A 13,145-nucleotide genomic window follows, 5' to 3' on the forward strand; every position below is an offset into this window, starting at 1 on the left:
AGAATCCTCAGACGACTCCTATGTCTCGGCTGGTGAGGATCCCTTGGAGCCACCAGTGTTTGAAATCAGCATCACTGACGCAGTGGTCACAGTGGGATCTGCTGTCCTCTTGAAATGTATCATCACTGGAACCCCCTTGCCTGAAGGTACAGCAATACAATCAGCCACACTCTCCTACAAAGTGTTTTCCACCCCAGGTATTCTCTCTTCTCTCCACCCCCCCCCCCCCCCCACTGGGCAGAAGATACAAAACGCAGAAAGCATGTAAGAGCCAGGCTCCAGAACAGCTTCTACCCCACTGTTGTAAGACTATTTAGGGTCTTTTGATCATTCAGACAGAGAAGTAAAATTGTTAGGCCATTTGCTTCATCAATTTTGCTCTGCCATTCCATCATGGCTGGTTTAGACAATAATAGACAATAGACAGTAGGTGCAGGAGTAGGCCATTCGGCCCTTCTAGCCAGCACAGCCATTCACTGTGATCATGGCTGATCATACACAATCAGTACCCCGTTCCTGCCCTCTCCCCATATCCCTTGACCCCGCTATCTATAAGAGCTCTATCTAACCCTTTCTTGAATGCATCCAGAGACTTGGCCTCCACTGCCTTCTGGGGCAGAGCATTCCACATATCTACCACTCTCTGGGTGAAAAAGTTTTTCCGCATCTCTGTTCTAAATGGCCTACCCCTTATTCTTAAACTGTGGCCTCTAGTTCTGGACTCACCCATCAGCGGGAACATGCTTCCTGCCTCCAGTGTGTCCAATCCCTTAATAATCTTATGTTTCAATCAGATCCCCTCTCATCCTTCTAAATTCCAGTGTATACAAACCCAGTCGCTCCAATCTTTCAACATATGACAGTCCCGCCATTCCGGGAATTAACCTTGTGAACCTATGCTGCACTCCCTCAATAGCAAGAATGTCCTTCCTCAAATTTAGAGACCAAAACTGTACACGATACTCCAGGTGTGGTCACACCAGGGCCCTGTACAGCTGCAGAAGGACCTCTTTACTCCTATACTCAATTCCTCTTGTTATAAAAGCCAGCATGCCATTAGCTTTCTTCACTGCCTGCTGTACCTGCATGCTTACTTTCATTGACTGATGTACAAGAACACCTAGATCTCATTGTACTTCTCCTTTTCCTAACTTGACTCCATTTAGATAATAATCTGCCTTCCTGTTCTTGCCACCAAAGTGTATAACCTCACATTTATCCACATTAAACTGCATCTGCCATACATTTACCTATTCACCCAACCTGTCCAAGTCACCCTGCATTCTCATAACATCCTCCTGACATTTAACACTGCCACCCAGCTTTGTGTCATCAGCAAATTTGCTAATGTTACTTTTAATCCCTTCATCTAAATCATTAATGTATATTGTAAACAGCTGCGGTCCCAGCACCAAACCTTGCGGTACCCCACTGGTCACAGCCTGCCATTCCGAAAGGGACCCGTTAATCACTACTCTTTGTTTCCTGTCAGCCAGCCAATTTTCAATCCATGTCAGTACTCTGCCCTAATTTTGCCCACTAATCTCCTATGTGGGACTTTATCAAAGGCTTTCTGGAAGTCCAGGTACACTTCATCCACTATTACATATGGGAGATTGTTTGTGTCTTCCCTAGTGAAGACAGATCCAAAGTGCCTGTTCAACTCATCTGCCATTTCCTTGTTCCCCATAATAAATTCACCCGTTTCTGTCTTCAAGGGCTCAATTTTTTTAACTATTTTTTTGCTATTCACAAACCTAAAGAAGATTTTACTATCCTCCTTTATATTCTTGGCTAATTTACCTTCGTACCTCATTTTTTCTTGGCGTATTGCCTTTTTTGTTATCTTCTGTTGCTCTTTAAAAGCTTCCCAGTCCTCATCTTTGCTATGTTATACTTCTTCTCTTTTATTTTTATACTGCCCTTACTTCCCTTAGGATCTTTCTTCCTCTTTGGAATGAACCGATCCTGCACCTTCTGCATTATTCCCAGAAATACCTGCCATTTTTGTTCCACTGTCTTTCATGCTAGGGTATTGTTCCATTGAACTTTGGCCAGCTCCTCCCTCATAGCTCCATAGTTCCCTTTGTTCAACTGTAATACTGACACATCCGATTTTCCCTTCTCCTTTTCAAGTTGTAGGTTAAAACATATCATATTATGGTCACTACCTCCTAATGGTTCCTTTACCTCGAGGTCCCTGATCAAATCCGGTTCATTGCACAACACTAAATCTAGAATTACCTTCTCCCTGGTAGGCTCCAGTACAAGCTGTTCTAAGAATCCATCTCAGAGGCACTCCACAAACTCCCTTTCTTGGGGTCCAGTACCATTCTGATTCTCCTAGTCTACCTGCATGTTGAAATCCCCCATGACAACTGTATCATTACCTTTGCGACATGCCAATTTTAACTCTTCATTCAGCTTACACCCTACATCCAGACTGCTGTTTGGGGACCTGTAGATAACTCCCATTAGGGTCTTTCTACCCTTAGAATTTCTCAGTTCTATCCATTATGACTCTACATCCCCTGATTCTATGTCCCCCCTCGCAAGGGACTGAATATCATTCCTCACCAACAGAGCCACCCCACCCTCTCTGCCAGTCAGTCTGTCCTTTCGATAAGATGTATATCCTTGAATATTCATTTCCCAGGCCCTGTCCGCTTGAAGCCATGTCTCAGTTATTCCCACAACATCGTACTTGTCAATTTCCAACTGAGCCTCAAGCTCATCTACTTTATTCCTTATACTTGGTGCATTCATATATAATACTTTTAATTCGTTACTCCCCTCTCCTTTCATATCAATTCCTATTTCACTTGGCCATACTGTATAATCTCTTCTTGAGCTTTCTACTCCATTGATTCTGTTGTCCTTTTTAACTTTTCTTATTTTCACTTTCCCTTTAACCCCATCCTTATATTTCCAGTTCATCCCCTCCCCCCCACTAATTAGTTTAAACACATCCGTGTTGCAGTGGCAAACCTGTCTGCCAGAATGCTGGTCCCCCGCCTATTAAGGTGCAACCCGTCCCTTTTGTACAATTCATCCCTACCCAAAAACAGATCCCAGTGGTCCAAGAATGTAAATCCTTGCTTCCTGCACCAGTTCCTCAGCCACACATTCAGATCCATTATCTCCCTGTTCCTGCCCTCTCCAGCACGAGGAACTGGAAGCAAACCAGAGATAACCACCCTTGAAGTCCTGCTTTTCAGCCTTCTTCCGAATTCTCTGAAGTCCCTGGTTTATTATCCCTTTCAACCCCATTCTCCTGCCTTCTGCCCATAACCTTTGATGCCCTTACTAACCAAGAACCTATCAACTTCCACTTTAAATGACTTGACCTCCACTGCCATCTGTGGTAATGAATTTCACAGATTCACCACCCTCTGATAAAGCAAATTCAGAATCAGGTTTAATATCACTGACGTATGTCATGAAATTTGTTGTTTTGCAGCAGCAGCAGTAGAGTCAATACTTAAAAATACTATATTACAATAAGAAATGTAAATACAAATTAAATATGTAGTGCAAAGAGAGAACAAAAATAATGATGTAATGTTCATGGGTGGTTCGTTGTCCATTTAGGTATTTGATGGTGGAGGGGAAGAAGCTGTTTGTGAAATGTCTTCAGGCTCCTGTACTTCCTCTCTGATGGTAGCAATAAGAACACAGCATGTCCGGGGTGACAGGGGTCCTTAATGATGAATGTTGCTTTCTTGAGGGATCACCTTTTAAAAGTGTCTTTGATGCTGGGAAGACTAACGACCATGATGGAGCTGGCTGAATTATAACTTTCTGCAGCTTTTTCCAGTTCTCTACTTCTCTGTTCTAAATGAATGTCATTTCTAATCTGAGGTTGTGCCCTCTGGTCCTAGACTGCCCACTATAGGAAACATCCTCTCCACATCCACTTTATCGGTGTCCTCTTGTACTAGACCCCCCCACTAGAGGAAACATCCTCTCCATGTCCACTCTATCTGTGTCCTCTGGTCCTGGACCCCCGCATTATAGGAAACATTCTCTCCACATCCACTCTATCTGTGCCCTCTGGTCCTAGACTCCCCCACTATAGGAAACATCCTCTCCACATCCACACTATCTGTGTCCTCTGGTCCTAGACCCCTCCACGACAGGAAACATCCTCTCCATCTCCACTCTATCTGTGATCTCTGGTCCTAGACTCCCCGACCATAGGAAACATCCTCTTCATGTCCACTCTATCAGTGTCCTCTGGTCCTATACCCCCCCCCCACTATAGGAAACATCCTCCCCACATCCGCTCTATCTGTGCCCTCTGGTCCTGGACTCCCCCACTATAGGAAACATCCTCTCCATCTCCACTCTATCTGTGTTCTCTGGTCCTAGACTTCCCAATATAGGAAACATCCTCTCCACTTCCACTATGTCTGTGTTCTCTGGTCCTAGACCCCCCTACTATTGGAAACATCCTCCCAATCTCCATTCCTATCTGTGTCCTCTGGTCCTAGACTGCCCCACTATAGGAAACATCCTATCCATGTCCACTCTGTGTCCTTTGGTCCTAGACTTCTCACTATAGGAAACATCCTCTCCATGTCCACTCTATCTGTGCCCTCTGGTCCTAGACCCCCACCCCCCCCCCCCCCCCACTATAGGAAACATCCTCTCCATATCCACTCTATCTGTGCTCTCTGGTCCTAGACTCCCCCACCATAGGAAACATCCTCTCCATGTCCACTCTATCTGTGTTCTCTGGTCCTAGACTTCCCACTATAGGCAACATCCTCTCCATCTCCACTCTGTCTGTGTTCTCTGGTCCTAGACTCCCCTACTATTGGAAACATCATCTCCATCTCCACTCTATCTGTGTCCTCTGGTCCTAGACTCCCCCAATATAGGAAACATCCTCTCCATCTCCACTCTATCTGTGTCCTCTGGTCATAGACTGTCCCACTATAGGAAACATCCTCTCCATGTCCACTCTATCTGTGTTCTCTGGGCCTAGACTTCCCACTATAGGAAACATCCTCTCCATCTCCACTCTGTCTGTGTTCTCTGGTCCTAGACTGCCCTACTATAGGAAACATCCTCTCCATGTCCACTATATCTGTGTCCTCTGGTCCTACACCCCCCCCACTATCGGAAACATCCTCCCCACATCCGCTCTATTTGTGCCCTCTGGTCCTGGACTCCCCCACTATAGGAAACATCCTCTCCATCTCCACTCTATCTGTGTTCTCTGGTCCTGGACTTCCCACAATAGGAAACATCCTCACCATCTCCACTCTGTGTTCTCTGGTCCTGGACTTCCCACAATAGGAAACATCCTCTCCATCTCCACTCTGTCTGTGTTCTCTGGTCCTAGACTCCCCCACTATAGGAAACATCCTCTCCATCTCCACTCTATCTGTGTTCTCTGGTCCTAGACTACCCCTACTATAGGAAACATCCTCTACATGTCCACTCTATCTGAGCCCTCTGGTCCTAGACTCCCCTGCTATAGGAAACATCCACTCCATGTCCACTCTATCTGTGTCCTCTGGTCCTAGACTCCCCCACGGTAGGAAACATGCTTGCCATGTCCAATCTATCTGTGCCCTCTGGTCATTGACTTCCCACTATAAGAAACATCCTCACCACGTCCAGTCTATCTGAGCCCTCTGGTCCCAGGCTCCCGCACTATAGGAAACATCCTCTCCATGTCCACTCTATCTCTGCGCTTTGGTCCTAGACTTCTCACTATAGGAAACATCCTCTCCATGTCCACTCTATCTGTGCCCTCTGGACCTAGAACTCCCCGCACTATAGGAAAGATCCTCTCCATGTCCACTCTGTCTGTGCCCTCTGGTCCTAGACCCCCCCCCCCCACTATAGGAAACATCCTCTCCATGTCCACTCTATCTGTGTCCTCTTGTCCTACAGCCCCCCCCACTATAGGAAACATCCTCCCCACATCCGCTCTATTTGTGCCCTCTGGTCCTGGACTCCCCCACTATAGGAAAAATCCTCTCCATCTCCACTCTATCTGTGTCCTCTGGTCCTACACCCCCCCCCCCCCACTATAGGAAAAATCCTCCCCACATCCACTCTATTTGTGCCCTCTGGTTCTGGACTCCCCCACTATAGGAAACATCCTCTCCATATCCACTCTATCTGTGCTTTCTGGTCCTAGACTCCCCCACTGTAGGGAACATCCTCTCCACATCCACTCTATCTGTGCCCTCTGGTCCTAAACTCCCCCACTGTAGGGAACATCCTCTCCACATCCACTCTATCTGTGCCCTCTGGTCCTAAACTCCCCCACTGTAGGGAACATCCTCTCCACATCCACTCTATCTGTGTCCTCTGGTCCTAAACTCCCCCACTGTAGGGAACATCCTCTCCACATCCACTCTGTCTGTGCCCTCTGGTCCTAAACTCCCCCACCATAGGAAACATCCTCTCCATGTCCACTATGTCTCTGTCCTCAGGTCCTACACCCCCCCCCCCCCCACTATAGGAAACATCCTCCCCACATCCGCTCTATCTGTGCCCTCTGGTCCTGGACTCCCCCACTATAGGAAACATCCTCTCCATCTCCACTCTATCTGTGTTCTCTGGTCCTAGACTTCCCACTATAGGCAACATCCTCTCCATCTCCACTCTATCTGTGTCCTCTGGTCCTAGACTCCCCCAATATAGGAAACATCCTCTTCATCTCCACTCTATCTGTGTCCTCTGGTCCTAGACTGCCCCACTATAGGAAACATCCTCTCCATGTCCACTCTATATGTGTTCTCTGGGCCTAGACTTCCCACTATAGGAAACATCCTCTCCATCTCCACTCTGTCTGTGTTCTCTGGTCCTAGACTCCCCTACTATAGGAAACATCCTCTCCATGTCCACTCTATCTGTGTCCTCTGGTCCTAGACTCCCCTGCTATAGGAAACATCCTCTACATGTCCACTCTATCTGTGTCCTCTGGTCCTAGACTGCCCCACTGTAGGAAACATGCTTGCCATGTCCATTCTAGCTGTGCCCTCTGGTCCTGGACTCCCCCACTATAGGAAACATCCTCTAATTCTCCACTCTATCTGTGTCCTCTGGTCCTAGACTGCCCCACTATAGGAAACATCCTCTCCATGTCCAGTCTATCTGAGTTCTCTGGTCCTAGACCTCCCACTATAGGAAACATCCTCTCAATATCCACTCTATCTGTGCTCTCTGGTCCTAGACACCCGCACCATAGGAAACATCCTCTCCATGTCCACTGTATCTGTGTCCTTTGGTCCTAGACTCCCCCACCATAGGAAACATCCTCTCCATGTCCACTCTATCTCTGCCCTTTGGTCCTAGACTTCTCACCATAGGAAACATCCTCTCCATGTCCACTCTATCTGTGTCCTCTGGTCCTACACCCCCCCCCCCCACTATAGGAAAAATCCTCCCCACATCCACTCTATTTGTGCCCTCTGGTTCTGGACTCCCCCACTATAGGAAACATCCTCTCCATATCCACTCTATCTGTGCTTTCTGGTCCTAGACTCCCCCACCATAGGAAACATCCTCTCCATGTCCACTATGTCTCTGTCCTCAGGTCCTACACCCCCCCCCCCCCCCACTATAGGAAACATCCTCCCCACATCCGCTCTATCTGTGCCCTCTGGTCCTGGACTCCCCCACTACAGGAAACATCCTCTCCATCTCCACTCTATCTGTGTTCTCTGGTCCTAGACTTCCCACTATAGGCAACTTCCTCTCCATCTCCACTCTGTCTGTGTTCTCTGGTCCTAGACTCCCCTACTATTGGAAACATCCTCTCCATCTCCACTCTATCTGTGTCCTCTGGTCCTAGACACCCCCAATATAGGAAACATCCTCTCCATCTCCACTCTGTCTGTGTTCTCTGGTCCTAGACTCCCCTACTATTGGAAACATCCTCTCCATCTCCACTCTATCTGTGTCCTCTGGTCCTAGACACCCCCAATATAGGAAACATCCTCTCCATCTCCACTCTGTCTGTGTTCTCTGGTCCTAGACTCCCCTACTATACTAAACATCCTCTCCATGTCCACTCTATCTGTGTCCTCTGGTCCTAGACTCCCCTGCTATAGGAAACATCCTCTCCATGTCCACTCTATCTGTGTCCTCTGGTCCTAGACTCCCCTGCTATAGGAAACATCCTCTCCATGTCCTCTCTATATTTGCCCTTTGGTCCTAGACTTCTCACTATAGGAAACATGCTCTCCATGTGAACTCTATCTGTGCACTCTGGTCCTAGACGCCTCCCCCCCCACTATAGGAAACATCCTCTCCATGTCCACTCGATCTGTGTCCTCTTGTCCTACACACCCCCCCCCGCTATAGGAAACATCCTCCCCACATCCGCTCTATTTGTGCCCTGTGGACTTGGACTCCCCCACTATAGGAAACATCCTCTACATCTCCACTCTATCTGTGTTCTCTGGTCCTAGACTTCCCACTATAGGCAACATCCTCTCCATCTCCACTCTGTCTGTGTTCTCTGGTCCTAGACTCCCCTACTATTGGAAACAACCTCTCCATCTCCACTTTATCTGTGTCCTCTGGTCCTGGACTCCCCCACTATAGGAAACATCCGCTCCATCTCCACTCTATCTGTGCCCTCTGGTCCTAGACTCCCCCACCATAGGAAACATCCTCTCCATGTCCACTCTATCTCTGCCCTTTGGTCCTGGACTCCCCCACTATAGGAAACATCTTCTCCATCTCCACTCTATCTGTGTTCTCTGGTCCTAGACTTCCCACTATAGGCAACATCCTCTCCATCTCCACTCTGTCTGTGTTCTCTGGTCCTAGACTCCGCTACTATTGGAAACAACCTCTCCATCTCCACTCTATCTGTGTCCTCTAGTCCTAGACTCCCCTGCTATAGGAAACATCCTCTCCATGTCCACTCTATCTGTGTCCTCTGGTCCTAGACTCCCCCACGGTAGGAAACATGCTTGCCATGTCCAATCTATCTGTGCCCTCTGGTCATTGACTTCCCACTATAAGAAACATCCTCACCACGTCCAGTCTATCTGAGCCCTCTGGTCCCAGGCTCCCGCACTATAGGAAACATCCTCTCCATGTCCACTCTATCTCTGCGCTTTGGTCCTAGACTTCTCACTATAGGAAACATCCTCTCCATGTCCACTCTATCTGTGCCCTCTGGACCTAGAACTCCTCGCACTATAGGAAAGATCATTTCCATGTCCACTCTGTCTGTGCCCTCTGGTCCTAGACCCCCCCCCCCCACTATAGGAAACATCCTCTCCATGTCCACTCTATCTGTGTCCTCTTGTCCTACAGCCCCCCCCACTATAGGAAACATCCTCCCCACATCCGCTCTATTTGTGCCCTCTGGTCCTGGACTCCCCCACTATAGGAAAAATCCTCTCCATCTCCACTCTATCTGTGTCCTCTGGTCCTACACCCCCCCCCCCCCCCACTATAGGAAAAATTCTCCCCACATCCACTCTATTTGTGCCCTCTGGTTCTGGACTCCCCCACTATAGGAAACATCCTCTCCATATCCACTCTATCTGTGCTTTCTGGTCCTAGACTCCCCCACTGTAGGGAACATCCTCTACACATCCACTCTATCTGTGCCCTCTGGTCCTAAACTCCCCCACTGTAGGGAACATCCTCTCCACATCCACTCTATCTGTGCCCTCTGGTCCTAAACTCCCCCACTGTAGGGAACATCCTCTCCACATCCACTCTATCTGTGTCCTCTGGTCCTAAACTCCCCCACTGTAGGGAACATCCTCTCCACATCCACTCTGTCTGTGCCCTCTGGTCCTAAACTCCCCCACCATAGGAAACATCCTCTCCATGTCCACTATGTCTCTGTCCTCAGGTCCTACACCCCCCCCCCCCCCCCACTATAGGAAACATCCTCCCCACATCCGCTCTATCTGTGCCCTCTGGTCCTGGACTCCCCCACTATAGGAAACATCCTCTCCATCTCCACTCTATCTGTGTTCTCTGGTCCTAGACTTCCCACTATAGGCAACATCCTCTCCATCTCCACTCTATCTGTGTCCTCTGGTCCTAGACTCCCCCAATATAGGAAACATCCTCTTCATCTCCACTCTATCTGTGTCCTCTGGTCCTAGACTGCCCCACTATAGGAAACATCCTCTCCATGTCCACTCTATATGTGTTCTCTGGGCCTAGACTTCCCACTATAGGAAACATCCTCTCCATCTCCACTCTGTCTGTGTTCTCTGGTCCTAGACTCCCCTACTATAGGAAACATCCTCTCCATGTCCACTCTATCTGTGTCCTCTGGTCCTAGACTCCCCTGCTATAGGAAACATCCTCTCCATGTCCACTCTATCTGTGTCCTCTGGTCCTAGACTGCCCCACTGTAGGAAACATGCTTGCCATGTCCATTCTAGCTGTGCCCTCTGGTCCTGGACTCCCCCACTATAGGAAACATCCTCTAATTCTCCACTCTATCTGTGTCCTCTGGTCCTAGACTGCCCCACTATAGGAAACATCCTCTCCATGTCCAGTCTATCTGAGTTCTCTGGTCCTAGACCTCCCACTATAGGAAACATCCTCTCAATATCCACTCTATCTGTGCTCTCTGGTCCTAGACACCCGCACCATAGGAAACATCCTCTCCATGTCCACTGTATCTGTGTCCTTTGGTCCTAGACTCCCCCACCATAGGAAACATCCTGTCCATGTCCACTCTATCTCTGCCCTTTGGTCCTAGACTTCTCACCATAGGAAACATCCTCTCCATGTCCACTCTATCTGTGTCCTCTGGTCCTACACCCCCCCCCCCCCACTATAGGAAAAATCCTCCCCACATCCACTCTATTTGTGCCCTCTGGTTCTGGACTCCCCCACTATAGGAAACATCCTCTCCATATCCACTCTATCTGTGCTTTCTGGTCCTAGACTCCCCCACCATAGGAAACATCCTCTCCATGTCCACTATGTCTCTGTCCTCAGGTCCTACACCCCCCCCCCACCCCCCCACTATAGGAAACATCCTCCCCACATCCGCTCTATCTGTGCCCTCTGGTCCTGGACTCCCCCACTACAGGAAACATCCTCTCCATCTCCACTCTATCTGTGTTCTCTGGTCCTAGACTTCCCACTATAGGCAACTTCCTCTCCATCTCCACTCTGTCTGTGTTCTCTGGTCCTAGACTCCCCTACTATTGGAAACATCCTCTCCATCTCCACTCTATCTGTGTCCTCTGGTCCTAGACACCCCCAATATAGGAAACATCCTCTCCATCTCCACTCTGTCTGTGTTCTCTGTTCCTAGACTCCCCTACTATTGGAAACATCCTCTCCATCTCCACTCTATCTGTGTCCTCTGGTCCTAGACACCCCCAATATAGGAAACATCCTCTCCATCTCCACTCTGTCTGTGTTCTCTGGTGCTAGACTCCCCTACTATACTAAACATCCTCTCCATGTCCACTCTATCTGTGTCCTCTGGTCCTAGACTCCCCTGCTATAGGAAACATCCTCTCCATGTCCACTCTATCTGTGTCCTCTGGTCCTAGACTCCCCTGCTATAGGAAACATCCTCTCCATGTCCTCTCTATCTCTGCCCTTTGGTCCTAGACTTCTCACTATAGGAAACATCCTCTCCATGTCCACTCTATCTGTGCCCTCTGGTCCTAGACCCCTCCCCCCCCACTATAGGAAACATCCTCTCCATGTCCACTCGATCTGTGTCCTCTTGTCCTACACCCCCCCCCCCCGCTATAGGAAACATCCTCCCCACATCCGCTCTATTTGTGCCCTGTGGACTTGGACTCCCCCACTATAGGAAACATCCTCTACATCTCCACTCTATCTGTGTTCTCTGGTCCTAGACTTCCCACTATAGGCAACATCCTCTCCATCTCCACTCTGTCTGTGTTCTCTGGTCCTAGACTCCCCTACTATTGGAAACAACCTCTCCATCTCCACTTTATCTGTGTCCTCTGGTCCTGGACTCCCCCACTATAGGAAACATCTTCTCCATCTCCACTCTATCTGTGTTCTCTGGTCCTAGACTTCCCACTATAGGCAACATCCTCTCCATCTCCACTCTGTCTGTGTTCTCTGGTCCTAGACTCCGCTACTATTGGAAACAACCTCTCCATCTCCACTCTATCTGTGTCCTCTAGTCCTAGACTCCCCTGCTATAGGAAACATCCTCTCCATGTCCACTATATCTGTGTCCTCTGGTCCTACACCCCCCCCCCACTATAGGAAACATCCTCCCCACATCCGCTCTATCTGTGCCCTGTGGTCTTGGACTCCCCCACTATAGGAAACATCCTCTACATCTCCACTTTATCTGTGCTTTCTGGTCCTAGACTCCCCCACCATAGGAAACATCCTCTCCATGTCCACTTTATCTCTGTCCTCAGGTCCTACACCCCCCCCCCCCCCCACTATATGAAACATCCTCCCCACATCCGCTCTATCTGTGTTCTCTGGTCCTAGACTTCCCACTATAGGCAACTTCCTCTCCATCTCCACTCTCTCTGTGTTCTCTGGTCCTAGACACCCCCAATATAGGAAACATCCTCTCCATCTCCACTCTGTCTGTGTTCTCTGGTCCTAGACTCCCCTACTATACTAAACATCCTCTCCATGTCCACTCTATCTGTGTTCTCTGGTCCTAGACTTCCCAATATAGGAAACATCCTCTCCACTTCCACTATGTCTGTGTTCTCTGGTCCTAGACCCCCCTACTATTGGAAACATCCTCCCCATCTCCATTCCTATCTGTGTCCTCTGGTCCTAGACTGCCCCACTATAGGAAACATCCTATCCATGTCCACTCTGTCTGTGTCCTTTGGTCCTAGACTTCTCACTATAGGAAACATCCTCTCCATGTCCACTCTATCTGTGCCCTCTGGTCCTAGACCCCCACCCCCCCCCCCCACTATAGGAAACATCCTCTCCATATCCACTCTATCTGTGCTCTCTGGTCCTAGACTCCCCCACCATAGGAAACATCCTCTCCATGTCCACTCTATCTGTGTTCTCTGGTCCTAGACTTCCCACTATAGGCAACATCCTCTCCATCTCCACTCTGTCTGTGTTCTCTGGTCCTAGACTCCCCTACTATTGGAAACATCATCTCCATCTCCACTCTATCTGTGTCCTCTGGTCCTAGACTCCCCCAA

At 48.9% G+C, this 13,145-nt stretch overlaps 1 protein-coding gene across 10 annotated transcripts in view; it reads left to right on the forward strand.

The window, feature by feature from the left end:
• spega (striated muscle enriched protein kinase a) overlaps window positions 1-13,145 on the forward strand; it is a 705,926-nt gene that overhangs the window by 157,748 nt on the left and 535,033 nt on the right. For all 10 annotated transcript variants that reach the window (XM_073046262.1, XM_073046259.1, XM_073046255.1 and 7 more), the window contains one exon: window positions 3-146. In XM_073046262.1, the coding sequence (XP_072902363.1) occupies window positions 3-146 (144 nt within the window). The remainder of the gene's footprint in view (window positions 1-2; window positions 147-13,145) is intronic.

This window comes from Hemitrygon akajei, chromosome 5, assembly GCF_048418815.1.
Source record: "Hemitrygon akajei chromosome 5, sHemAka1.3, whole genome shotgun sequence".
Lineage (NCBI taxonomy): Eukaryota > Metazoa > Chordata > Chondrichthyes > Myliobatiformes > Dasyatidae > Hemitrygon > Hemitrygon akajei.